The sequence below is a fragment of the Homalodisca vitripennis genome, chromosome 2 (assembly GCF_021130785.1).
Source record: "Homalodisca vitripennis isolate AUS2020 chromosome 2, UT_GWSS_2.1, whole genome shotgun sequence".
NCBI lineage: Eukaryota > Metazoa > Arthropoda > Insecta > Hemiptera > Cicadellidae > Homalodisca > Homalodisca vitripennis.
In genome coordinates, this window is record NC_060208.1 from 201,539,848 (window position 1) to 201,566,921 (window position 27,074).

Here is a 27,074-nt window from a genome sequence, read left to right on the forward strand (position 1 = left end):
GGCACCACAGCGTTTGTATAAAAAAAAACACACTAGAAAATTCCAAGCAAAGAGATCAAACTTGCAAGAAGGATCATGTGGCTCACTTCCATTCAGGGTCCTTATGAACGATGTAAGACGTTCATAACTGACATGTAAAATGCGATCAAAGATGTAATACAATGAGAGATACTCTATTCTATTTTTCAAATATACACTTCATAACATTCTGAAACCAGAACTTTACATTCTCCTCTCAACCTTTTAAAAACTTCACGACCAACGGGGTTTCCTGTAGCATTGATCTATTACGACCATTTTTTTCTATATCACCAGGTTCTTCAGCTCACCTGAGAACCACTTAGGGAAGTTTAATACAACAATTTCCTTTGTACTTGTGCTATGAAATATAATAATAAATAACTGAGTTCAGAATAAGTTAAATGATTGTTCGCCATTATACATTCCACTGTGATCAGGCAGATCCAAACCTTGTATTTGATAAATATCTCATTAATATTTGTCCAAACAAAAAACTTGACCTTAATAGTACGTTCCTAGACGTAAACGTTCGTAAACTTGCGTTTAGATTTGCGTAAAATTGTGTACATTTAAATTTGTCATTATTTAGATTAGAAATGTACATTAATCAGTTTCAGTAGAGCGGTTGCCCGACAGCGCTGTTTTTAAAACGCGTGTAGTGAGGAGTGAGGAATGACAACGCTCAGTTCCCTGTTCAGTCTTTGATGGTTATAGTTCGTTCTTTTATCTAGTTTGTGTCATTATAATATTGGCACCAACAGGAAGACAAAATTATGAGTAGCGGTGAGTGGTGCTAGACGTACAATGAATATGAACACAGTCATCACGTGATTGAAGAACAGTGATAAAATCATTTGCATTTATTGGTGATTTCGCTTCCTTCATTACGAGTAGTGATTCGGCCTGAGGGAAGATTATGTTTATACCCCTCACTGGAAGATTAACCTTGAACTTAAAACATGCTTTGAACAACAGTCTTCCTTTCTTTTATTAGTCACATGAGGTGACTAACATAGTGAGGCAACTACAAAATTGCTAACAATTCAATAAAGGGCAAAGGAAACGTAAAAACAAACAAGCGAGCATAAAAGTGTCCAATGAAGCTTCATGGTTCTCATACCTAACCTGTGTCATTATAATATTGGACTACGGAGAATATTAAGAAAAGAGTAGCAGAGCAGCTAGCCTAGTGCCTAGTGTTAATAGTGACAGTGAAAAACTGTTTTGGGGTTATGCTAAATGTTAATTTCGTTAGGTGGTACCAATTTTAAAGATAAATAAATTATTAATTTGGATGCTGAGACACTAATTGTGATACATAATTGTTATCTGTTTGGTTAAAATTAAAATCGGCCATTTTATAATGTTAACAATGAATAAAATAGTATTGTTGGTAACCCTATATTTTTGTATAAACTCAGGTAAGAAACATTATTAAATTTTATAATTGATGCTTATGTTAATCAAAGGGTCCTGTAAATTTAGAATGATTAATATTAATGATAACCCTTTAGGGTATTGTTTTATCAGTGGTTTGATTGTTTTTATCTGAATGAATAATTCAACATTACAATTTATTTAACAAAACATATGATTCCTACTTATTAGTTACAGTAATTTGTCATGTAAACAATAAACAGTAAGAAGTAACTCATTAGTTGAGTGTTTGAAAATTATGATGAATATGGTGAAATTATGTGATAAATTTCTAGATATACATGTGGGTTTGGCTGCTGCCTTCACAAAAGCGATTGCTCACTGCTATCCACTCAATATCTTAATATTGTAATGTATTTCTGATGTGTAGGTCTAGACCATAGTTGGATTTTTTATTTTGGGTTACAGTATAGTAAGCGGCTAACACCACAATCGAATCATGATTATTGATTAGAAATATCAAAACTATAGAATAAAACATTGGCCTATGGATATTAATAATTAATCATTGCCAGCTGTTTTTATTTCATTTATGTACTGAGTAGGCTAGTGACATAAGCAAGAACAATAATGATGAACACATGCAATTATTGTCTCAAAATGTATTTTTAAACATTCTAAATTTGGTATTATGAATATATTGAAAATCATGTGCTATTTTGGTTAGAACCAAACAAACTATGACTTTAATTAATGAGTGTAGTTTGTATGGTATCAGTACCTGCAGAAATGTCATTTCAGATTAGTATTTCCATACAGTACGTACCATCTTGATTATTCATACTAGAGTAACTTAACCCTAGAAGTGTGTCCATGTTACCAAAGATAAAACGTCAGTCCATTTTTGACGTGTTGCAAGAGTTATTTAAAAAATTCGTAAAAAATACTTAATATCAAGAAAACATATATTGTTATATATCGTTTTTCTTCTCAGAAGTTGTACTATTTGAAATAGGAACAAATGTTTTGATATTCTTTGGTTTAGTATATATTTTCATGAAAATAATGAGAAATTGCAAAAAGTTTTATATGAAAATTTCAAGTTTGGACCTCTGTAAGGTATTGAAATATTACAGTAAGGTCAAAATGTTAAATGTATAAAATGTAGAGAATTTCATGCCAAATTAGAAAATATATTAAAAATTTCTATTAAACAAAAATTGTAATTTTGCCATATTTTTTTACAAAAGCGAAAATGTACAAAAATGTACAAGGGTTTGGGCTTTTCATTTTTTTTACCTCCAAATGTGACTATATATTTATATGAAAAACAGTGTTCTATTGTAAATTATACATGCTATTTGAAAACACTAAAAGTAAACAACAACAAAATAACTGTTATTTTATTATAAGCTTACAAAAAAAATCTTTTGAAAAATGAAAATATTTTGTAACAAGCTAAATATTTTCACTTATATACTTTATGTTTATGTAATTTTTGAATATACCCTTAGTAAGTATGTTTGTTTGGCTAAAATAAAATGTAAGATATGTTCAAATACTTTGAGAAGGAACTGAGTTATGACATTTTTTGTTAACAGTCGCACGTTGAAGAATTTACTCATAAAAAATAATCTGGTTTGCAATGTAAAAAAAAATATGAAAACATTTTTTAAATTTTTTTACTTGTTATATTATGTTAGCACATAATGTTTGAAAGAAATACACTCAATAATTTTTGAAATTGAGTAAAGAATAAATGTTGTGCATCAAATATTGTAAAACCTTGCATTGTAAAATTTTTGACAATATATAAATAGATATTATAGTTCAAAATAACATTGTTTTATAATGTTTTTGTCATTTCATATGCATTTATGCAGTAGAGTATTTCAACCTGAAAAAATAGAGACCTAAATTATGAAAATCGGTTAAAAAATAAGCTTGTGGTGAAATAAAATGGTCAACAATAGCCTACAGGGATGGGTTGGGTTGGTCTTGATACGATGCCGTGATTCATCTCTTTTGTTTCGCACTGCCGGAAACCTAGTGAACTAAATTTACCGCTGAAAGATTGTACCGGTAGATCGTTTCTTTCACTTTACACAGTTTTTTTTATTTTCTTTATTGACAATAAATAACTGTATGAATGTTATTATACTAACCAGCATAAAATATGCTGGTTTACAACTTTAGAATTGTCCCTTTTTAGAATATTCATAGTAAATGAACTATTCGTTATAATGACTTTCTGTTTGCACTGGAAGAAAGAATAATTCATTCCGCGTCTATTGACATATGGCAGCACTGTTTGCAGGCAAACGTAACTTGCTGTGATTGGTTGAAAATGGCGTATTTCTTTGACCCGCCCACGCGCAAAATTCAACTCAAATGATGACTTCTTCAGAAAACATTTCACCACGACCGTAATATTGAAGTTAGAAAAAAAAAGTTTATATGAAAACTGTAGAGTGGAATCTCACAATTTCAATGATACCAAAAACATGGTAATTGTTTGAAGATAAATAATTCTTTTTAATGAAAAACTGAACCGACATATAATATGCTGGTTCCGCACAACACACATAAATTACAACCAACATAAAATATGCTGGTTCCACACTTCTAGGGTTAAACATGCAAAGCTGCAAAATCTAAACCTAAGAACTTGGTTGTTTTGTACAATGAATTATTTACCAGGAAATGAAATTTCGAAGATTATCAATTATTATTAATTTTTAAGATTTAAAACTAGCAGTTTTATATTGTTATTTTAAATACCTATTATGTAATTTGGTTAGACATTTTGTGTGAAGTATTTTTAGATATTCTTGAATATTGAGGATTTGATAATCATGAATATTGATGGTTCGACAATTATGATTCGATTGTGATAGTGGCCGCTTATTAAACTGTAGCCAAAAACTGTCTAGGATATGCATATTTATAAAATGTAACATACTAAATAGTATAACACTAAGTACTTTTTACAATTTTGAAGGATAAACATGTCTGATACCTTGTGACACAAATAACACATGTAAGTTACATCATCATTGTACTTGCCTCAATTAGAGATGGGTGGTATAAGTGTCAGTAACATGGGTTTTCAGTGGTAACGTATTACGAGGGTAACGTGTTATCAGCAACACCCAGTTATTTCAGTAACAGCTAGGCTGAATGATTTGGCGTTCTCATAATATCTTTCTGATATTAATTTAGGTTACTCAGTAACCAGTAACATCCAAGGCGAGGTGAAAGCAATAAGGTTAGGAACAGACGAGTTCTGATAACGCTCCTGGTATTAGGTTAGTGAGAAACATAAAGTAGTGGAGTGAGCTAAGTTGAGTGGGAAGGGCAGGGAATAAAAGATCAAATTATTAGATAGACCAATATATTTATCAATATAGAACCGGACCCTTACAGGCTTATTTCTTAAATTAAAACAAACCCAACTAATTTGTCATTCACTTCTTTGGTCTCAGTTGTCATTGATTAATAAGTAGTGTATTTTAAAGTAGTCTACTAGTCTAATGAGTTATTAAAATGTTTGTATACTAAACAATAATTGGTACTTTGGTATTTTCCTGGGACTGCATTTTTTGGAACAGTTTTTCTTACCTGGGACCTAAAAAAGTACATTATTAGAAAAAACAAACGTTATTTAAGTTATCACTAATTAAATATAATTATGACGATCGGTTCTTGATTTCTTCCTCTAAAAAGGAAGCGATGTCTGTAAGAAGTACGCCACTCTGTCCTGTATACTTCTTGTTTTTATGTGGTATAAGTAGGTTTAGATTAGGTAATAATAAATTTGTTACTAATAGTACCAAAGTCAAAGATAACCTTTACAAGTGCTTGCATGATTTGAGCTTGAATTTGGGTACTATCTCGAGAGATGTTTTTCTGTCTTCACCAGAAGTGTGGAGGGCGATGGCACCTACAGTGGTGGTCACTCTGATTGGCCATGGTGTGTGGTGGCCAGGGGCATTTCCGATGACTTGTTGTAAACTAATTTTAAAGGAAAAGTATTTGCATTTTCTGGTGATTTAATTTAAGGCTTAATCTTACTCTCATTCTCATTTAAATTACTTGGAAGATATTATGGCTCTTCATATCGTAAAATTAAAAAATTGGTGTGAATTTAACAGAATAATGGTTAATGTAGACAAAACGAAGTATATTAATTTTAGTCTTTCAGAATACATCATTCCGATCACTTTAAAATCTCATGATTATAATTATGTTATATTGATTAAACTGTCAACAGATAGAAAAGGTTAATAACATTAAATATTTAGGTAGAGTATTTGACAGTAGGTTGACATGGGAAAACCACACAAACAACCTTCATAAGAAATTACGGTGCTTGGGGATTATACCGACCACACCAGTATGAGGAACACAAAAATATAAATTTATAGAAACAAACATGATAGAACAAAAAAACAACTCTAATTACAAAATTACAAACTTACAACGATTATCAATTGTTAATGTCGCTGTTATCTTTTCGAGAATCCCGATTATGGCAGGCCGCGCGGCATCACATGATTAAGTTTTTTGCATGGTACATAATTGCCTTTCCATTACAATTCAATTTATATTTCTGATCAGTCCCTCTAGAATTTGATATTTTACTGATAGGTACTATCTCGTGGGATGTTTTTCTTTCGTTGACATCAGCGCAGGCTTCGGCAGCACCTGATGGCCGGAGGCACTCGCATTTTGGGTGGCAGAGTGTGATCAAGAATAAAAACAAGTTTTGTGTGTTTTTTCAATAAAGACTTTAGTTTTTGTTTGGTAATGTTTGTTTTTGTTAAATTGTTGTGTTTGGAGAAATGTAGGGGTAAAACACAGAAGTACAACAAAGCGATGCACCAGCTGAACGGGCGGCGAGACCCTGCAATCACGTTATCTACTAGACCGCTCGACTTTGACCTCTGTCTGACGATGGGGAGGGGTTTGCGATAAGACAATTCCTGTTTTATATTGACGAAATATTATTCTACGCTAATCTAGTAATCAGTAGAAGCAAAATGTCAAATAACGATTCATGTCTGGGTGCGGTCGGTATAATCCCAAAGTACCAAAATTACACATGTCAATAAGAAAGTTCTATTTTTTTTTAAAACTGTTGTGGTAAAAAACTATTAAGAACTTTATACTATGCACTAATCCATTTCACGATGCAGTATGGAATACATTGTTGGAGCAAGATTCCAGTTTTGCAAAATGTCAAACAATGATTCATATCTGGGTGTGGTCGGTATAATCCCAAAGTACCACTTTATACTATGCACTAATCCATTTCAGGATGCAGTATGGAATACATTGTTGGAGCAAGATTCCAGTTTTGCAAAATGTCAAACAATGATTCATATCTGGGTGTGGTCGGTATAATCCCAAAGTACCACTTTATACTATGCACTAATCCATTTCAGGATGCAGTATGGAATACATTGTTGGAGCAAGATTCCAGTTTTGCAAAATGTCAAACAATGATTCATATCTGGGTGTGGTCGGTATAATCCCAAAGTACCACTTTATACTATGCACTAATCCATTTCAGGATGCAGTATGGAATACATTGTTGGAGCAAGATTCCAGTTTTGCAAAATGTCAAACAATGATTCATATCTGGGTGTGGTCGGTATAATCCCAAAGTACCACTTTATACTATGCACTAATCCATTTCAGGATGCAGTATGGAATACATTGTTGGAGCAAGATTCCAGTTTTGCAAAATGTCAAACAATGATTCATATCTGGGTGTGGTCGGTATAATCCCAAAGTACCACTTTATACTATGCACTAATCCATTTCAGGATGCAGTATGGAATACATTGTTGGAGCAAGATTCCAGTTTTGCAAAATGTCAAACAATGATTCATATCTGGGTGTGGTCGGTATAATCCCAAAGTACCACTTTATACTATGCACTAATCCATTTCAGGATGCAGTATGGAATACATTGTTGGAGCAAGATTCCAGTTTTGCAAAATGTCAAACAATGATTCATATCTGGGTGTGGTCGGTATAATCCCAAAGTACCACTTTATACTATGCACTAATCCATTTCAGGATGCAGTATGGAATACATTGTTGGAGCAAGATTCCAGTTTTGCAAAATGAATCACCAAAGAATAAGATAGTGTAAAAAAACTATTTCTCAATCTTCGTAAGTTTAGTTCTTCAGAGAGTTTAATGTGACAAAACTTGTTGCAGTGTTGTGCCAGCGCAAGGACATACATCATATGATGTACGAAACATTCAAGAATGCTGCTATGTGTTTCCGCACACTCAATGGAACCAATCAAGTTGGATGCTCAAGTAATTTTTATTTATAATGTAAAACAAGGTGGTTTTCTGTGTATTTATTTTGCCTTGATCCACTCACACATCTCATACGGAGTGGAAGTGTATGAGTCAACAACAGCTCTCTGTAATATGAACAAAATTTGATCACTTAAAAAAAGCCATAAAAATTATGTTAAATCTTAATCATGATATACACATTTAAAAAATCACTTCACTAAAATGGGAATAATGACGGTTTACAGTCGCTACATATATAAAACTATCTTGTAAATGAAAAATATTGGCACAATACCTAAAAATTTGGACACAAGAAATAAAAACAATAAAGAAGCCAACTTATATAGGAATATAGTTTTTTAACCACCTCCCAATATCGATAAAAAATGAGATAAATTTAATGTTGTTCAAAAAATCTTTAAAAGCATTTTTTGTTGAGGCTGCCTTCCACAATTTTAATGAGTACTGGTCAAAAACAAACTCATAATTTTGTACTTTTTTTTTCTTTTTAGTTTTATGTAAAAATTGGCACCATTCATGTACACTTTTGTATATTTGACGAATAAATAATTTTTTAATTTGGATTGAATGGAACAACATACAGGAGAATATTACGGTGGTGCAATAAATGAGAAAAATTGCTATTTGTTATAACTGTCATTAACCTACTGATCCTAATCACAGTAAATTTTAAATTAGTGTATTTTAAATTATCTTCTACCTTATTTTAGTGCAAATTACATTCCTCAAAACTATTTTATATCTGAACTAAACACAAAGTTTTCCGGTTCACACCACGCTGAACCATTGCTTAGACATTTACATTCTTGTAATATTTCACACTCTCTGTGGATAGTGTTCTTCAGTCGATATATGTTAAACATATGTTGCCCAGCGATTCCGAAATATTACAGGAATGTAATTGTTTAAGCAATTTTTCGATACAGTTTGAACATTATGACAAGGCCATGTAATCTTAAGAATTAAGATATTTTTTTCTGAATAGATAACAAGGTAGGCATGCCATACCACCACTGAGGTTGCTTGTAAAATTTCAAATCTATAGCTCATTCATATTCTTTAGGTGTCCTGTGGACTGATAAACAGACAGACAATTATAAAGAATTATAAATTTAGAAAAAAATGAGAAAAATTCGAAATTTAGGAAGAATTATACATTTTTACAACTTCCTGGCTGACAGAAGAGAAATTGTGTCAGCCTACAAGTTCAATGATGCTCAGCCGAATTCCGTGGTGGGAACTGTGCATGTGCACCATCATAGAACTCATTCTTGTGTATGTAGAAATAAAGTTTCATGAAAAATTCTATAGAAATCTTTCTCAAGCACATAATACATTCACGTGTTTGTTCATTGAGTTCAGTTTTATAGCAGTGTTTAAATAATAAAACTTCTGGTGACGTAGATAGTGTCTTATCACTGACTTAAAATTGACTTACCACTTTATTACTGTATTATTTACAATGTTCAATTAAACAAAATATGGTCAATAAGCATTAGATAATGTCAAAAAAATATTACATTTTATTGACGTGAATTATGTTACACCTTTGGTTGTTTAGTTACACAGGAGATTAATCTTTCATACGAACATGGTTTGCTGAGGCCCGGAGAATTACTTCAGTTAACTCTGGGTCCTGACACAAGGCCGCGCCACGTAACTTGATTGTTAACGTTCAAATATTTACTACCTGACCCTCTTATTCCACAGACGACAGTCCGAGCACTCACTTTTGCTGTGCCTCAGTTTATAGCATTGGACGATTTATCTCTTTTGTTAATAATAAAGGTTTTCCTTAGATTATATTCATTAGTAGAATACAAACACAGGAAAATCGATGTCAGATATCACTCTGTTGCTGGACGTTATGAGAAAGTTATAAGACGAGTATTGAATGTGTTGTTTGCTGTACAGCTTCCCAGTCGGGCAGTACAGGTGTGGTGCACTTTGTGAACAATGAGAGCGACGTCCATTGGCTCCTGGAAGAGAGTAAAGCTGGTCCGTACATGGCAGTAGTACCACCAACCATGTTTTTACGGTGAGTAAAATTTTGTCAATAATGTATGATCATGGGTGTAAGAATAAAGTCATTTTTCAAGAGCCTATTACAATATTTTATACAAAAAGGTATTTTTTCCTAGAATTAGAGATTGCATGTAAAGTGTTTTAGCAATAAGCTGGTACTCAGTTTTTGTGTGAAAGAAATCAGTTACATTATTGTATGTTATTTTAAAAAATTAAGCTGTTTTTTATTTATTAGTATTGTATTCTTTAATTTTTGTATTCTTTAATTTAAAGGAGCACACAGTAAGAGATGAGATTCAAACATTTTTAGTTGCACTACTGTTTTGTCAAAATGAAAAACTTGAACTTATAAGCTTAGTTAAAAACCTCGTTACTTTCAACACATGGTGTGTTTACATGTAGGGATGTGATGCTGAGTTTGAAAGACTCACCCAACGTAGGGGGTGTGCTGTTGGCCATCAACGGCACCGGCGACAGGCCCGCCCACATGTCTCCAGACGATACGTGTCCCAACCGCTTCTCCAGCTTGGGGGGTTCTTGTGATGACAGCAACCCTTGGAATCCCGTGGGTTCAGGGTTCCTACAGGTGGACTGGACTGTACCACTCTTTGTCGTCAAGGACTCCTTAGTTATACAGCAGATCTATGAGGTAGCGAATATAATATTTCCTGTCAGAAGTAGATTACTTTCTTTATACACAAAGAATCACAGATTAATTGTTAACAATAATTTAGTAATCACTCAAAATCTTAACCCTTTGTGGACGGATGCGAATATATCCGCTAAATACTGTGTTAGTAGGTGACGGGTTGCGGATATATACACAAAATCAAAGCAAAACCATACCATTGTTTTGTACATTTTTTTTTAACCGTATGTATCAGTGGCAAGTTATATAAAAAATATAAACAAAAACTCTTAATTACAAAACAAATTATTTTTAAGGGAAATTTGTTTTTTGCATTAACAGTACTGCAATTTTATTTATCAGCAAGTCCTTTTTTGCATCAAACTGTCAAAAACATTGTTTTATGCAAATTTATTATCACTCACTAAGTTTTACATCAAAATGTGTCAGAAAAACGAGTTTCTATAAAACCTTTTTTGTTACGAGCCTTAAAAACATTACAATGTTGATCTATGATAATCATTTGAATAGCTTTTTTCAAACATGTTATCCTAAATGTTTGTAATTTGTAGTAAAAATGTTACCTTCGGTTGAGTTACCTTACATGTTGTTTATTGTCAGTAAAAAAATGTTATAATATATGAAATTTGTTCAGATTTTCTGGGCTTTCACATGTAGTAAAGAAGAAAATCTTTAATATACCATATACACTCAAATTAGGCTCAAAATTAACTTTGTATACAAAAGTTTAAAAATCTTTTTGTATGAACTGAAATTGTTATATTTTTATAAAGCAAATTATGTTTGTAATGATATCTCATATTCTTCATTTAATTAGAAAAAAATCTGTTTAATGGTTATTTTACAACAGCATTTTTTCCCGAAAGCTTGGAAATATCCACACGCACAAAACAGCCCAGCATTTTATGTATATGGGAAAATGCCAATGGCACTCAAAGGGTTAAGTTGTAATATTTATTATTTCTGATTTCTGTAGCTGTTTTATTTATTGGCTATTCTTTTTTGTTTTAGAATGTTTTCTATTAGTTATTTGGATTCAGCTCATTGTTTAAAGTTCACTATTAATGAAAGATAAGTTTAAAGTGTAACAGGATATAGGAAATTTTTAATTATGAAGAGTTACAACAAAGTGAATACTGGTATTGAGATCTGTGATATTCACTCTGTTCAGTTCTTCAGTTAAATTGCTGATAAATAATGTGTTAAGTCTAGTATGTTCTGCTCAGTGCCATATTTCTTGATCTGTCAAGTTTTTGTTTTCAAAGCTCAGAAATAGCTCACCACTGGGAGAGTTGATAACTAAATGAGGTTAAAGTAGGTCTAATGATAACAGAAGATGTACAAAGATATTGTGGTAAATAATTTTTTTAACTGATAATATTAAATGCTTGAGTGATAATCTGGGTTGATGATGAATTTTCAGTGTTTTGAAAAATTCAACCTACCATTGGAGAGACAAGTGGAACGGTCGCTGTGCTCGCTGCAGATGACGGGTCACATGTACGCGGCTGTGGACACGCCCACCTGCCTGCGTCGCAACTCTCTCATCAACAGTTTCAATCCATGTAAGAAGTTATTAACATTTAATAATTGCCGGTGAAAGTTTCTTATACGTGGTTATCTGATTTTTGTGTCATGATCCTTCAAAGACAGAATTAAAGTAGTTTTAGTTTTAGTTTGCGTTTTTGTTTTGTTTTTATGACAATACCTGCCTGCATTTTTAAAGTTGTATTGTTTGACTTTACAGACATCTTTTACAAGGGTTGTATGGATTGTGAATTTTCATGTTCAATTAAGTCCAATGTTATTATCCTTATTGAATAGTTAAATCTTAGGTTTTAGATTAAGTATTTTTTTTAGAGATTTTGGAATAAAAAGTTATCAATATTTTCCACACTCATTATTTATTGACTTAGCAATTAAATTTTATGATTTAAGAGACCATGTAACAATTGTAAAAGTTGAGAGTATTCAGTTCAGAGTTAACTATGGTAAATTAACTTCAGCAACACTGAATGGTATGAAATCATAAATACAGAAAATGTAAACACAGCGTACAAAAAACTTAGTGGCATCCTCACCTCAGCAATGAACACAGCCTGCCCTTACAAAAAATCTAGATCCAAACAGAGGCATAAATTTAGAAGCATGTCAGACTCTGTTGCTAGCAGACTTCAAAAAGGCTTTCTTGAGCCTCTTGAGCAAGAAAAATTAAGACCTGGGGTTGAGGCAAAAAGATTAACAGCAGAAAGGAAAAAAGCATACGATTTTAGATTGGAATTTTGTAGAAGACAAGCAATTACCGACTTTATTAACAATGCTGATAACAAGCCTAAAGCGATCTGGGACACCATAAACAGTGAACGACAAAAGAAAATGCACGGAATCAGCAATTTAACTGGAAGTTGACGGAAAGAAAACTCAGAATCCACTCCAAATAGCAGAACACCTAAATACTTATTTCACAACTGTAGCGGAGAAAACACTGAAAGAAGCCGGTCAAAATCTTGACCTCACTGACAACCAAATGGACATAATCAACAATGTTTCTGATTTTAAGTTCGAAATGACAAATCTAACCGAGGTTGAAAAAACTATTCTTTCACTGAAATCAAAACCCTCAGCTGGAATTGACGATATATCATCCACTGTATTGAAATATGTAGTCGAAGAAATCAGGCTTCCATTGACAAACATAATTAACAAGTCTCTCTTACAAGGCATTTTTCCAGACGATCTTAAAGTAGCTAAGGTTATCCCGATAAATAAACAAAAGACATGCAAAGTTGCAAGTGATTATAGACCTATATCTCTGATTTCTAAAATAATTGAAAAAATTGTTTTAACAAGATTGATGAGACACCTCTCTTCTAACAATCTCTTATCTGAACACCAACATGGCTTCCTACCTGGAAGATCCACCACTACAGCCATCATAAGTTTTATTGAAGGTGTAATAGACCAGTTGGAAGAAGAAAACTTGACCACAGCTTTGTTCTTAGATTTTTCTAAAGCATTTGACAGTCTGGGACATAACTTACTCATTAAAAAGCTTAAAACATTGGGAATTCACAATACAGAAGAAAGCTGGTTTTCAAGCTACTTGAAAAATAGAACTCAATTGGTTGAGATCAAATATACAGTGAACAACACAACTTACCATGCAAGATCTGATCAACTTCCTATCAGTAGAGGGGTTCCTCAAGGATCCGTCCTTGGACCAGTACTCTATATACTGTTCACTAATGACTTACCCAATCACCTCAGTGAGTATGCCTCTTCTACAATGTATGCAGACGATACTGCTTTGATGTTGGCAGAAAAGCAACCTGATAATTTAGACTGTAAGGCCTTCATTGCTTTAAATGTAGCCAAACAATACTGTCATGTTATCAACTTGGCACGAAACGAAGGAAAAACAAAGCAAGTACTGTTTAGTAGAGCACAAAATGAAAATGTTGGACTCCCGATGTTAGAGGTGGAGGAAGAAACTAAGTACTTGAGAATTATTGTAGACAGTGCTCTATCTTGGACACATCATGTTGATTTGGTCTGCAACAAATTGGGTACTGCCCTGTATGTGCTCAAAAGAGTTAGAGCTGTCACAGACCTCGCAACAGCTAAAGTTGCTTAATTCTCACTATTTGAATCTCATATAAGATATGGACTGCTTTTTTGGGGTGGATCAACTGCAGGAAATCTGAATAGAGTCCTAATAATGCAGAAAAAGGCTGTGAGAGTGCTAGCAAGCTTGGGACCAAGAGACACTTGTAGAAGTGCCTTTAAAGACCTTGGTATCCAAACTGTTACTGCCTTGTTTATCTTTCAGTCCATCATTCACATTCTCACAAGTAATGCTGAACGATTCATCGACATCCATACCCACAACACCAGAAACGCAGTAAATTTCAACCTTCAATCTCACAGACTTGCAATGTTTGCCAAAAAACCTTTCTATGCAGGAGCAAAATTTTTCAATCTACTGCCAAGACATCTCAAAGAAGAGAAGAGACTATTGCCATTCAGGACACATCTCACCATCTGGCTGGCCGACAAGACATTCTACTCCGTTGAAGAATTTTCAAACTGGAGAGATTTGTCAACCCAATTTATAATTACTTTTATGTATTGACACATATTCTGTACTCTACGTACACGAATAAAGTTTGCTTTGACTGACTTTGACTGCTATAAACATGTAACAGTTTACAGATTGATAATTCTTTTACTATTAAAGAAGACAATAACTATTATGAGCTTTCCTACATAAAGAACTATCATGTAAAATTTTAAATGTAGCAATAAAAACAAAAATTAAACTAATTATTTATACCTCTAGATTTTTCTTAGTTATTGTAAACATAGGTTTGTGTGTGGCATTTTGAAGGTTTCCAGGTTCTTACCCATTAAATTGTTCAAGATATTACTAATCCTAAGGCGAATGTGGGTGAGATTCATTCAAATTCCTTAACTATTTTTGGAGCTCTATAGTTAAATGGCAACGCTAGTCATCTGCTGGGTGTTCGTCTGAGGCTGTTTTTAACATAGAGTTAAAGCTTAAAACTCAGTTAAAACAACAATAATAATAACACTCATTCTACACTCATATTACAACATTAAGTTATGTCACAAATTGTCAATACTGTAATACAAAAATAATTGCAATTACACGTGTTTTCAAACTAATTTATTAATATTGAAATATAAATAAAATTAATATAACCTCAAAGATATTCAAATAGATTTAGATGAAAAAATGGTTGTTTGTATAATTTTAATCTGAAATTTTGAATTTAGTTATTTACACAATGTTAAAATAGAAACTTCTTTCAAACATATAAAAGTTTAACTTCATAAACATAGATTTTAATGTCTCATAGTTAAAAATATGAATATCTGTTAATATTAATTGTTTATAATTTAATTTCAGTATACATTTTTCCATTACACTATATTCAATATAAATTATATATTGTTTAATATAACCACATGTTTATAAATTAATTATCATGAGATATTAAAATCTAAGATTCTGATATGGGGCATTTGTGGATTTAAGCCATGTTTCTATAGCACAGTTTTATATTTTATTTTCATGTTAGAAGCAGAGCCTCTGATGCAAAGCTAACTGGTAGAAATGCTGTAGTCCTCAAATGATATGCCTCTACACATATTTTTGAATTGGTTTTAAGTTTAGCTTATGATACTTAACGGCTGAGATGTTGTAATTTTTATTACTTTTAATGGCTGTATGTCAAAACCTTCAAAGACATACAAATTGACAGAAGTGTTATGGTTGTCTGTTAGTGAGGTACTGTGACCCGATGGGGGACCAGAATGTGATCTCACACCTCTTCTCGCGGCAGCACTTCAGCGCAGCCCCAAACAACAGTGTGGTGCTGGTGAGTGCGCAGTTGGATGCGGCGGCCATGTTTGATGGTCTGGCACCTGGAGCTATGACCACTGTGACAGGCATTGTGACGCTGCTCACCACTGCACACCTGCTCTCTCAGCTGCTGCCTGAGTACAAGGAGACTTACAGTAAGTAACTCTTTACACAAGTCTCTTATGTGGTGCTGGTGAGTGCTCAGTTGGATGCGGCGGCCATGTTTGATGGCCTGGCACCTGGAGCTATGACCACTGTGACAGGCATTGTGACGCTGCTCACCACTGCACACCTGCTCTCTCAGCTGCTGCCTGAGTACAAGGAGACTTACAGTAAGTAACTCTTTACACAACTCTCTTATGTGGTGCTGGTGAGTGCGCAGTTGGATGCGGCGGCCATGTTTGATGTTTGATGTTTGAGGTAAAATCATTTTTACTGAATTGAAGGTGTACATTTAGATTGCTTAAGAATTGGTAAGAATGGGGTAAAACAATTCTATTTGTTTTGAGTTTGGTTATACTACTGTTTGAAAATATGAAATCAAAATCATCAGCATACCTGATTGTGCATGGTTAACAACAGTACAAACTAAAATATTTAAAAAAGATTAAAGATATTGAATCCCAATACTGATCTTGTGAAAGTTTAAAATTAACCTTAACCTATGATTAACCTTAAGCAGTAGACATCAAACTATATGCATTGTGAAAAACATTATAGCCACCTAAATATCTTGCAAATCCTCAATCAATTTAGGATGGCTGTTTCAGTCAGAGGTCCATTAACCCTTTGAGTGCCACGGGTATTTTCCGAAGGCATATGCATAAAGTGCCACGCTGTTTTTCACATATTTGTAAGCTTTTGGGAAAAAAGCTGTTGTAAAATAACTACCAAACAGATTTCCATAATTTTGTTGTTGTTTTTTTTCTTATTAAATGCAGAATATGATACATATCGTTACAAATAAAATTTGATTTATAAAAATATAAAAATTTCAGTATTTATAAAAAAAGTTTTTTACTTTTGTATAAAAAGTTAAGTTTTGACCTAATTTGTGTGTATACGTTATTTTTAAGATTTTTTTTTATTTACACCATGATTAAGGCCATATGATTCTAAATAAAACCCATGGGTAATATCTTATTCTAGAATTTTAAAAACATGGCATTATATGTATTAACAAAATGTTGCCCGGTACCGACATTTTATAAACTGTACTTCATTTGTCAGAGTTTAGAAATTACTTAGTAATGATGTAATTTTCACAATAAATCTAATAAAACATTAATACAACACAAATAAATATGATTAGTAAATTTAGAAAGAAATACTTGCTAACATATTTACATAAAAGTTTACATTTACTAAATAATAACCCTAATAATATTTACACTGAAAATTCACGTTTTTCGCTTGAACACAACTCAAATCATACATTACTTTTGTAAAGAAATACAGTAAAATACTGTATAAGTTACTATTTTATTTTGTATTTACTCAAATGCTTGGTTATCGGCACATAAACAACAAGAAAGGCCGTTACGCAACACGGTACTCATCCGCTACGTCGCGTGACTGGAAGACAGAATCATCGTACAGGTACTTATCACAGTCCACTATTTTTGGACGAGTTTTCCTTATCAGAGATCAAAGTAAACTTCATTATACGTTCCTTCTTCCATAATGAATCGAAAAATACTCGATGAGTCATACTTCCTATCTCCAAATCGTCTCCAAATAGACACACGAATGGCCTGACATTTTCGAATAATGAAATGTTGTTCTTATAGTTTTTGATTTAATTGATTGTCGTAATAACTTGTAAATTCCAAAATAGGTTAAATAAAGTCAGTTGTTTTTAATACTGTAATTTATTTTGTCCCCGATAAGGAAAACTCGTCCAAAAATAGTGGCTTCTTGATAAGTACCCAAACAACATATGTTTCACAGATACAATAGTAGAGAAACAACATAAAACTCGTATTTATTGATAGTTTGGAACCTATTGAATACAGCCGTCTGATTATTTGGCCAAAATAATCTTGTACTATATAAAATATTATCGAAATACGAAACGTCAAAATTGGCGATGCTGGCACTTTATGCACTTTTCGTACCGTCAAAATTAGCGACGCTGTGGCACTCAAAGGGTTAATACACCAAATTTATACTATTTTCCATTAAAACTCTTAACCGTTTGAGATACAACAGCTAATCATGTCTGCTTAAAGTAAGATTTCCTTTCTTCCAGGTACATCACATCCAGGAAGAAAGTAAAATAGGATAAGAGATGTTTTTAGAAAAAAATTTACATCGATCAATCTGCTATCGTAAATTGTAAATGAAATTTGGAAAATTCTATAACATAGACTGTTATTCTTTGAAAGTATTGGTAGCAATATTGATCATGTATAGTGTGGAATGTCATGTTGTCAAGAGCAGATTTACAAAATACTAAGCTTGTTCACCCATCATGAATCAATCAGTATTATTAATTATTAAGCTTAAAGCTGAAAGTATTAATTATTTAATCAGGAATGGTTAAAAGATCTTGCATGGTTAGCAAATAAACTACAAGTGAAAGCAGTGCTCCTGTATAATATACTTCTCATCTATTATAAGGTTACAAGAATATTTAAGACTGATCAAACATAACTTATGAAATTATTGGTCATATTCAGGAGATCATCTCATATTGATGGATTTTTTATTATAAATTGGATTATTATTCTTAATACTGACAGATTGACTACTTAGGATTTGGTTAACAGCCAAGGTTTGAGACACAGACTATTCAAAAAAACTTAATGCTTTTATTCTTACTGGTAAAACTAATTTCATCCACACATAACATAGCCATGGTGGGAATGGTTTATTCAGTGCAAATATTATGTTTACCTCCATTTTACCTTCCGCCTGGTGCAGCATCTTAAATCCGACATTGGCACAAATTTGACTCCTGGAATCGGGAGTCCATGTCCGTCTTAAGGGATCCAAAAAAAGATCCAAACGAAGTCTGCATCGTTTTGACATCAGAGTCACCTAGGCTACAAAGAAGCGCTATCTGGTATAATCTAAATGAAGAGGTTTTCTCACTCTCTCATCAGGTGCACAATTCTTGTAGTGAAATGTTACACCTGTTGCAGCCAAGAATGTGGTGTTTACTTTGATGAACGGAGAGGTGCAAGATTACATCGGTTCCAGCCGAGTGGTGTACGACATGCAGCAAGGCAAGTTCCCCTCGGCCGACCTGCCGACGCGATTGGAGCATTTGGACTTGGTGATAGACCTCCACCAGCTAGACGCCACCAGAAAGCTGTATTGTCACTGCCTTCAGTCGAATACAGCACAGGTAACAATGTTGATTCACTAAAATGCATGTATTGTGTATTACCCATTGTTGAATATTTTCCAAGATTTATCTGAAAATTAACTGTCTTCTTGTTACAGACAACTGTAGAATTGCTTGTGAGATCCAGTAAGTCGTTTGGAGTGAACGTTGAAGGCTCTTGTTCTCCAGACAAACAACTTCCACCTTCGTCCCTTCATTCATTCCTGAAGGCCAATGCCTCCATACCAGGGATCATAGTGACCAACCATGCCAAAAAATACACAAACATGTGAGCACTGAATACTTGGCAACATTATTTCTGACAGATTACTAATTAAGTGAGAACAGGCTCAAGACTAAACTTACAAATTATACAATAATAATAACTTGTGTAAATTAAAAGGTAACATACATTTTTAATTAATTTTTTAGAAGCATAAACTTGATTTAGTTTATTTTTTAATCATATTTTTTAAAATACAAAGACTAATTCTAATAAAGATAATATTTTGCTTACAAGCTCTAAACATTTTCAAAAAGGATTTTGCCATTTATAACATCCTACTTAAGAAAAATTATTATATTGTTTGGATTTAAATAATTTTTTAGACCACCATAATCAAAACGTTGTTTTAAAAAATACTTTATTATGTGATTATTTGTGTAAGAATCCAGATTCTACTATTCAAAATGAGAATGTTTATAACACAATTTGGCAATGTATGTTTTTTCATTGTGTTCATAATACTTTTCTGTTCATTCAGGTTCTACAATGGACTATTGGATGACGCAGAAAATGTAGGCTATCAATATGCCAACGGCAGTCAGATTCCAGATCAAAGCATTCAGCGCAGCCTCACTGCCGTAGCCCAGGGTCTGGCTCTCAGTTTGGCTCAGATGGTGAACAGCAGTGTGACCTGGCCTGCCAATCTGAGTGTAGAGACCACAGTAGCGATGGTGAGTGAATAGGTTCAGAGACAAATGTGGCTACCCATACGTCAGATTCAGAAGTGTGACCTGGACCACCAATCTGAGTGTAGAAACCACAGTAGCGATGGTCAGTGCTGGCAAGCTCATCAGCTTCAATATGAAGCTTCGAAATAATGAACCAAAATAATATTGGTTTCATTTAGTTGTCTTACAGATGCATCTGTTCATTGTATAAGATCAGGAATATATTAATCTTTCTCCATTTTATCGATGGCGATTTTGAATAAAATCTTACGCTTTCAGACGTCCAAGAAAAGTTTTATCTAGCTGATTTTTACTTGTTCAGCAAGACTGATGCTTCTCAAACATCTTGGTAATCCTGTGGATATTCTTGAGCAGCACTCACTGCAAATATCCTTAATATATATTTTAAGGATGACTTAGTCAACAAGTCCTTGCAGTTGGAATGTAAGAGTCCCAGAGCCATTCCCTTTGCCAGCTTCAATTGGTATGAACTAGAACAGTGCTAGCTTGAAGGTGATAATGACTAAAGATAAGATTGCTTTGTAATCTCTGTCAACCGGGATCTTGGCAGGAGGCAACCCTGTTATCCTCTACCTGTTCGGAATATTCTGTCAGGTAGTGCAGCTTGAAGCAGTTGCAAATGCCTTTCAAATTTAAGAGCATTGAGATTTGTGGTTTCTGCCCTATAGCATAATTCACTGACTAAGTATATGAAAAATTCAGACAATCACCTATATAAATTTATAAAGATATACAGAATCATCATCGTTGATAATGCTTTATGTTTAGTTTTATAGTCCCAAAAAAATATTAAAGTAAACATAAAAATATATTTAGACTAGTAAGGACAAACATGTTTTTAAATTTTGGATGAATATTTAGTGTATACTATAATTTTTCTCGATTTTTCAATAATTTACTATTGAAGTACAGTTTGTAAGAATGGTATAAAATTGATTGATAAATTGTCACGTTATGCTAAGAATAACTAACTAGATCATTCTTACCAAAAGTGGGTGATGGTTAGATCGTGATGTTACTATGAAATGTACCAATAATAAACAACACAGAATTTGTAACCAGTAAGAGTTCTCAACAATAAATGAAATCCTAATGATAGTAGGTTATGTATTAAGTTCATTAGGTAAAATCACATTCTAGCAATGAAAACAGACTGAATCACATTGATCATGACCCTGATGATGTAAGGTATGTCACAGGTGGACGAGTTGCTGCATTGCTACCTGGAGGAGCGACAATGCCAGCTGTTCCATAACATCTCCGGGGACAGTGTAGGTCCACTGGATGGGCCTCTCCCGCTGTATGTGGGTGTTAACCAGTCACCCAATCTGGTCACTAAGATGACACTCTTGGCCCTAGCTCAGCTGATTGAATCACATTGATCATGAACCTGATGATGATGCAAGATATGTAACAGGTGGACGAGTTGTTGCATTGCTACCTGGAGGAGCGACAATGTCAGCTGTTCCATAACATCTCCTGGGACAGTGTAGGTCCACTGGATGGTCCTCTCCCACTGTATGTGGGTGTTAACCAGTCACCCAATCTGGTCACTAGGATGACACTCTTGGCCCTAGCTCAGCTGATTGAATCACATTGATCATGAACCTGATGATGATGCAAGATATGTAACAGGTGGACGAGTTGTTGCATTGCTACCTGGAGGAGCGACAATGTCAGCTGTTCCATAACATCTCCGGGGACAGTGTAGGTCCACTGGATGGTCCTCTCCCGCTGTATGTGGGTGTTAACCAGTCACCCAATCTGGTCACTAGGATGACACTCTTGGCCCTAGCTCAGCTGATTGAATCACATTGATCATGAACCTGATGATGATGCAAGATATGTAACAGGTGGACGAGTTTGTTGCATTGCTACCTGGAGGAGCGACAATGTCAGCTGTTCCATAACATCTCCGGGGACAGTGTAGGTCCACTGGATGGTCCTCTCCCGCTGTATGTGGGTGTTAACCAGTCACCCAATCTGGTCACTAGGATGACACTCTTGGCCCTAGCTCAGCTGATTGAATCACATTGATCATGAACCTGATGATGATGCAAGATATGTAACAGGTGGACGAGTTGCTGCATTGCTACCTGGAGGAGCGACAATGTCAGCTTTTCCGTAACATCTCCGGGGACAGTGTAGGTCCACTGGATGGTCCTCTCCCGCTGTATGTGGGTGTTAGCCAGTCGCCCAATCTGGTCACTAGGATGACACTCCTGGCCCTAGCCCAGCTGACTGGCCGGCCTACCAACATGACACAGGCACAGTGTGCCAGCCCCAGCGATCCTAGCAAGGTAATCTTTTGCTGTGTAGTAGCCGGCCTTCTTTTGCCCAGAGGGAGGCGAAAGGTCTTTTTCTCTTGGGTTAGTGGCGAGGAAGGTTGTATAAACTTTTTGAAATAAAACAGGAGTCGAACTAATATATGATTTATTAAAATTAGCACACAATTTGGATTAGGTTAATAACAAATTAGGTTTGATTAATACATAATTGAAAATTTAGAATTTGGCTTATGAAAAGTTAAAATAGGGAGAGGGAAAGAGAGAGAGAAAGAGGGCCTAATTTAACGTCTGCCGCATTCCGCACACATTAGCTGACCCCCGAGCATAGCTTCAACATTGCCTGATCCTCTCGTTGCCAAGGCTCCAGAGCACATTTCGTCTTAGGATGGTACTTTGGAAGGTGCTGCCGCCTAGGCGATTCATTTAGTAATTAACAAAATACATGGTGCTTTTGGACTGCTCGAGGCCTGCGTTCAACACAATTATTGCTGATTTCAGCGCATTCCGTGCATGTGGCTGCAACAACACCGGTGTTGTCGCACCACCCACGGGCTTCAATTTAATGCATATACAGGCTGTGGCAGAACTCCTGTCCCTTTCTTCTGAAGTGGCTTTAACGCCTATATTTTCCTATATTAATCCGGATGGCACTTGATGTGTACGGCGGCATTGTTACATATTGTGGAGGTCTTGACTTCCAATATAAAGGTGATTAAAATAATCACTAAAGTAACAATAAGAAATTTTCATAGAATTCTCAGCTTAGTATTAGCTGTAAACACAAAAAATCACGATGTAGTAAGAGAAATAGTGGTTAACACATTCACTGCTGCCAGAAAATACGTAAAATACAAGCCCATGCTGAAAATATTTTTTTTAGGTTTTACTTACCATTATTATGTGGAGACTTCATATGCACCATCAATGATGTGTATATGTCCATATATACATATATACAGCAACAATATAGTAGCGGCACCGGAAGGTGCCGGCCGCACTCGGCAGGTCAGATGCCATTGGACACCCGACGGTGTCAGTCGCGTCCGTCACTTTCCACGCACAACACTTTTCACTGTTCAAATTGTTTACAGTATTCATTCATTTGTAACCGTCATACACACAATTATATACAATATTTACAATATTTCCACTTTTTCCTGCCTCATTTTCTTTCCTACTCATGATACTTGTCGAAGCATCTCAGTGCACATAGGCCAGGTTCGCCAGGGCACTGGGCACAAAAGAAAAGGGTCATGGTTCTTTTCTTTGTCTTTGAGCATTCTCTGCATCGTTTTCTCTTCATCCTTTCTCCTGTGTTGTCAGGTGTGTCCATTTTTGACAATACGTGTCTGACAGTTGTTTGTTGTCTAGGCCGGAGTGGAGGTGTGATTGCGTTTGCTGCAGGCAAAAACATGTTGATGATGGACAATCTAAAGTGGTACAGCGATCTTTTCCTTGGGTTGGTTTGTAAATAAAGTTTGAAGGAGTTCACCAACAACGTCTGAAGGAAATGGACGAAGATCTTTTTGTACCAGCGAATTGATTTGTGTTCGAAGGCATAATAGCTCATAAGCTGATCATTTCGGTCCACACACCCTTCATATGGGCGTTGTACTGTATTATGGGCAGAGGCTTTTGGCGAGGTTGGTTATACCTATTCATTGAGATTGCCCAATCATTCTCAAACTCTGTGGATAGGTACAACACCTGACGCTTGTCGCACCATTTTGCTATCAAAACACCATTGGCGTACCGTTCTGCCTTTTCTCCTCTGGCAAGACGAGCTGTCTTGAGATTTGTAGAGGCGATCATCAGGTACAGTCTCTTCGTCACTTTCATAAAAATTTAAACATCTTAGGATCAGGAGAAATCTGTCTCTGCTCATTTGGGATCTCACGAATCCAAAATTAAACATACGATCAGTTTTCCAGTAATCGTTTAGACGATTGATTTTTACAGTTCCCATGTGAAAGATTAGCACGAAAAATTTTTTCAGTTCAGCCACTGTCAGTTCCTGCCAATTATTTATTCTTGATTTTATTTTGAGGTTAGGGGAAAATAATATTTCCCAGGCATTTTTGTTAGTGGCAGACACAATTTTTTCCAACAAGGTATCATCAAGTAGTAAAAAAAAACCAATCGATAGGATCGTTTGTTCCGGGGGCAGGTACAAGCAATTTGTTTTCTTTTGTGAAGGGAATTCTTCGCATACCTGCAGTACGAAGTGACCATATTGGGTCAGAAATCACTTGATCAGCTTCCTGGTCATCCGTGTCCTCATCCTCGATGTCCACAGGCGCCACCACATTGACAATAGGCGGCGCGTCAAGCTGGGCTTGGTCAATGTCACTCTCCGGGCCGGCAGACGCCACAGAATCGTCAGAACTACTTTCCACATCACTCTCACTCAAATAGTGTCTTATTTGGCTAGAACTAGGACCATCCATTGTTCACAACGAAGTTCACAGCCCCTACAACTATAACAATACACCAAACACACAGATTAGCCGATGAACTCAACCCGAACCACGTGGAACAACAAACAAGGGTACTCTACACGCGGCGCGAAATATACCTTCCTCACGCAGACGCTGAAACAGCACTGACGTTGTGAAATCTAGAAGGTGGCGTGACACCGTCCGGTTGCCGAACGCACCCGAGGACACCCAAAGCGCGGCACCGTGCGGTGCCAGCCGCATTCAATGTGTTAATGGGAAAGTAATTAGAGAACATAGTGAGATGGTTAATCATTTTAATGAATCTTATTTAAAGACTGTAGAACAATTAAATATAAAAAGCTCTCCGGTAAAAGCAGTGGGAAAATTACAAAAAGTTAACAGCATGTCTTTTCGTTTTAAACCTATTCAAGCGAAAGAAATTCATAAATTAATATCAACGTTGCCTAACAAGTGGTCTACTGGCTGGGACGAAATTCCCTCAATAATTGTTAAAGACTGTAAGGAATATCTTGTGAAGCCAATAACAAATTTGGTTAATCAATCATTAGGAACAGGTGTTTTTCCAGATAAGCTTAAATATTCAGTAGTGAAACCCATTTAAAAAAAAGGTGAGAAAACTCAAGTCAAAAACTATCGTCCGGTTTCATTGTTACCATTGTTTTCCAAGCTATATGAGAAAGTAGTAAATCATCAATTATACAAATACCTAGAAAAAAATAGTCTGATTACTGGATGTCAACATGGCTTTAGAAAAAATTACTCAACTGACACGGCACTTACCAACCTTGCAGAGGAAGTTTACAATGCTTTGGATGGATCACAGTCTACAGTGGCAGTGTGCTGTGATTTATCAAAGGCATTTGATTGTGTAGATCATGATATCTTAATGAAGAAATTAGAATTATATGGAGTGGAGGGCACATCTTTAAATTGGTTTGTCATATATTACAGGGAGAAAACAAAAAACAACTTTAGTATCAGACTATAAAAAGTATCATTCAGAGTATGAAAATGTAGTGTCAGGAGTTCCGCAAGGATCGATCTTAGGACCATTACTATTTACATTGTATAGAAATGATCTACCACAAGACATAGACACGAAATTAGTCTTATATGCTGATGACACCACAGCTATAATCAAGGAGAAAAACTTACATGTAATGAAATTATTAGTAGAACAAACTATAGTTAAATTAGAAGAGTGGTTTAAAGTTAATGGAATGATTCTGAATACTACAAAAACAAATATTATTCACTTCAAAAACAGACAGCAAAGAGAAGAAATGTTTACAGTCACAATAGATAAAGAACAAATAAATAGCTGCAAAAATGTAAAACTATTGGGAGTTTGTTTGGTGAGCATATGACATGGACAGGACAAATACAAAACTTATGTAAAAAACTCAATAATATTTGTTTCAATATGAGCTGTGTTACACACATCATAAGTTTAAAAACAAAGATGACCCTATACTATGACTATTTTTACTCAATTATGAAGTTTGGAATTACATTGTGGGACTCAGTAGAAATAGCAGAAAAAGTGTTAAAAATCCAAAAAAAGATTATAAGAATAATGACATTCTCATCCAGAAGAAGTTCTTGTAAAGAAAAATTTAAGAAACTGAAGATTCTTACTGTCCCTTGTGTGTACATGTATGAAGTACTGAGTCAAGTTCATCAAAATTTGAACTGGTTTTCTAAAGAAAAAACTATTCATCAACACAATACTAGAAATACTGCGAAGGAAAGTATGTTGCACATATGGAAAGGCTCCAAGAAAAGATATCCGAGCTCGAAGCACAGTTGACCAAGGAAAAACTGTATGTGGTTGAAGCACAAACTATTTTTGAGGACCATGACGGGAAACAGATCGAACTTATTAAAGACCATGAAAATAAGATTGAAGAATTAGAGAGTAAAATTATGACACTGCAGCAACAGACACCTGAAAAAAATGACAGGAGGCTCAGGACTACAGGAACTCAAACATTGGCCCCTGACTATCAAACAAATAATACCTTCCCCTCAGTTCTCTTGGAAATCGGACTCTTAAAAAACAGCCATAATGCCATGGAAGAAAAGTTTAAAAGTCTGGAAGCAATAATGAACACCTCCACCCAAACCTCCATAGAAGTCACCCCTCCACCTGCACCACAATTCTTGTCAGTGAACTCAGAGATGCTAATCCTTAAGAGGAGGCAAGACCAACTGGAGCAAC

The 27,074-nt window shown here is 34.8% G+C and overlaps 1 protein-coding gene across 3 annotated transcripts in view; it reads left to right on the forward strand.

Annotated features, from left to right (window-relative positions):
• The first annotated feature begins 788 nt into the window (after nucleotides 1-788).
• LOC124355262 (nicastrin) overlaps nucleotides 789-27,074 on the forward strand; it is a 54,866-nt gene continuing 28,580 nt past the window's right edge. The window contains exons 1-10 of one of the 3 annotated variants that reach the window (XM_046806311.1): nucleotides 789-1,442; nucleotides 7,630-7,734; nucleotides 9,655-9,778; nucleotides 10,168-10,414; nucleotides 11,838-11,979; nucleotides 15,722-15,955; nucleotides 18,947-19,152; nucleotides 19,251-19,420; nucleotides 19,896-20,088; nucleotides 22,179-22,406. In XM_046806311.1, the coding sequence (XP_046662267.1) occupies nucleotides 1,385-1,442; nucleotides 7,630-7,734; nucleotides 9,655-9,778; nucleotides 10,168-10,414; nucleotides 11,838-11,979; nucleotides 15,722-15,955; nucleotides 18,947-19,152; nucleotides 19,251-19,420; nucleotides 19,896-20,088; nucleotides 22,179-22,406 (1,707 nt within the window). In that variant the 5' untranslated portion in view covers nucleotides 789-1,384. The remainder of the gene's footprint in view (nucleotides 1,443-7,629; nucleotides 7,735-9,654; nucleotides 9,779-10,167; nucleotides 10,415-11,837; nucleotides 11,980-15,721; nucleotides 15,956-18,946; nucleotides 19,153-19,250; nucleotides 19,421-19,895; nucleotides 20,089-22,178; nucleotides 22,407-27,074) is intronic. The other 2 variants (XM_046806310.1, XM_046806312.1) reach the window with 2 other exon arrangements.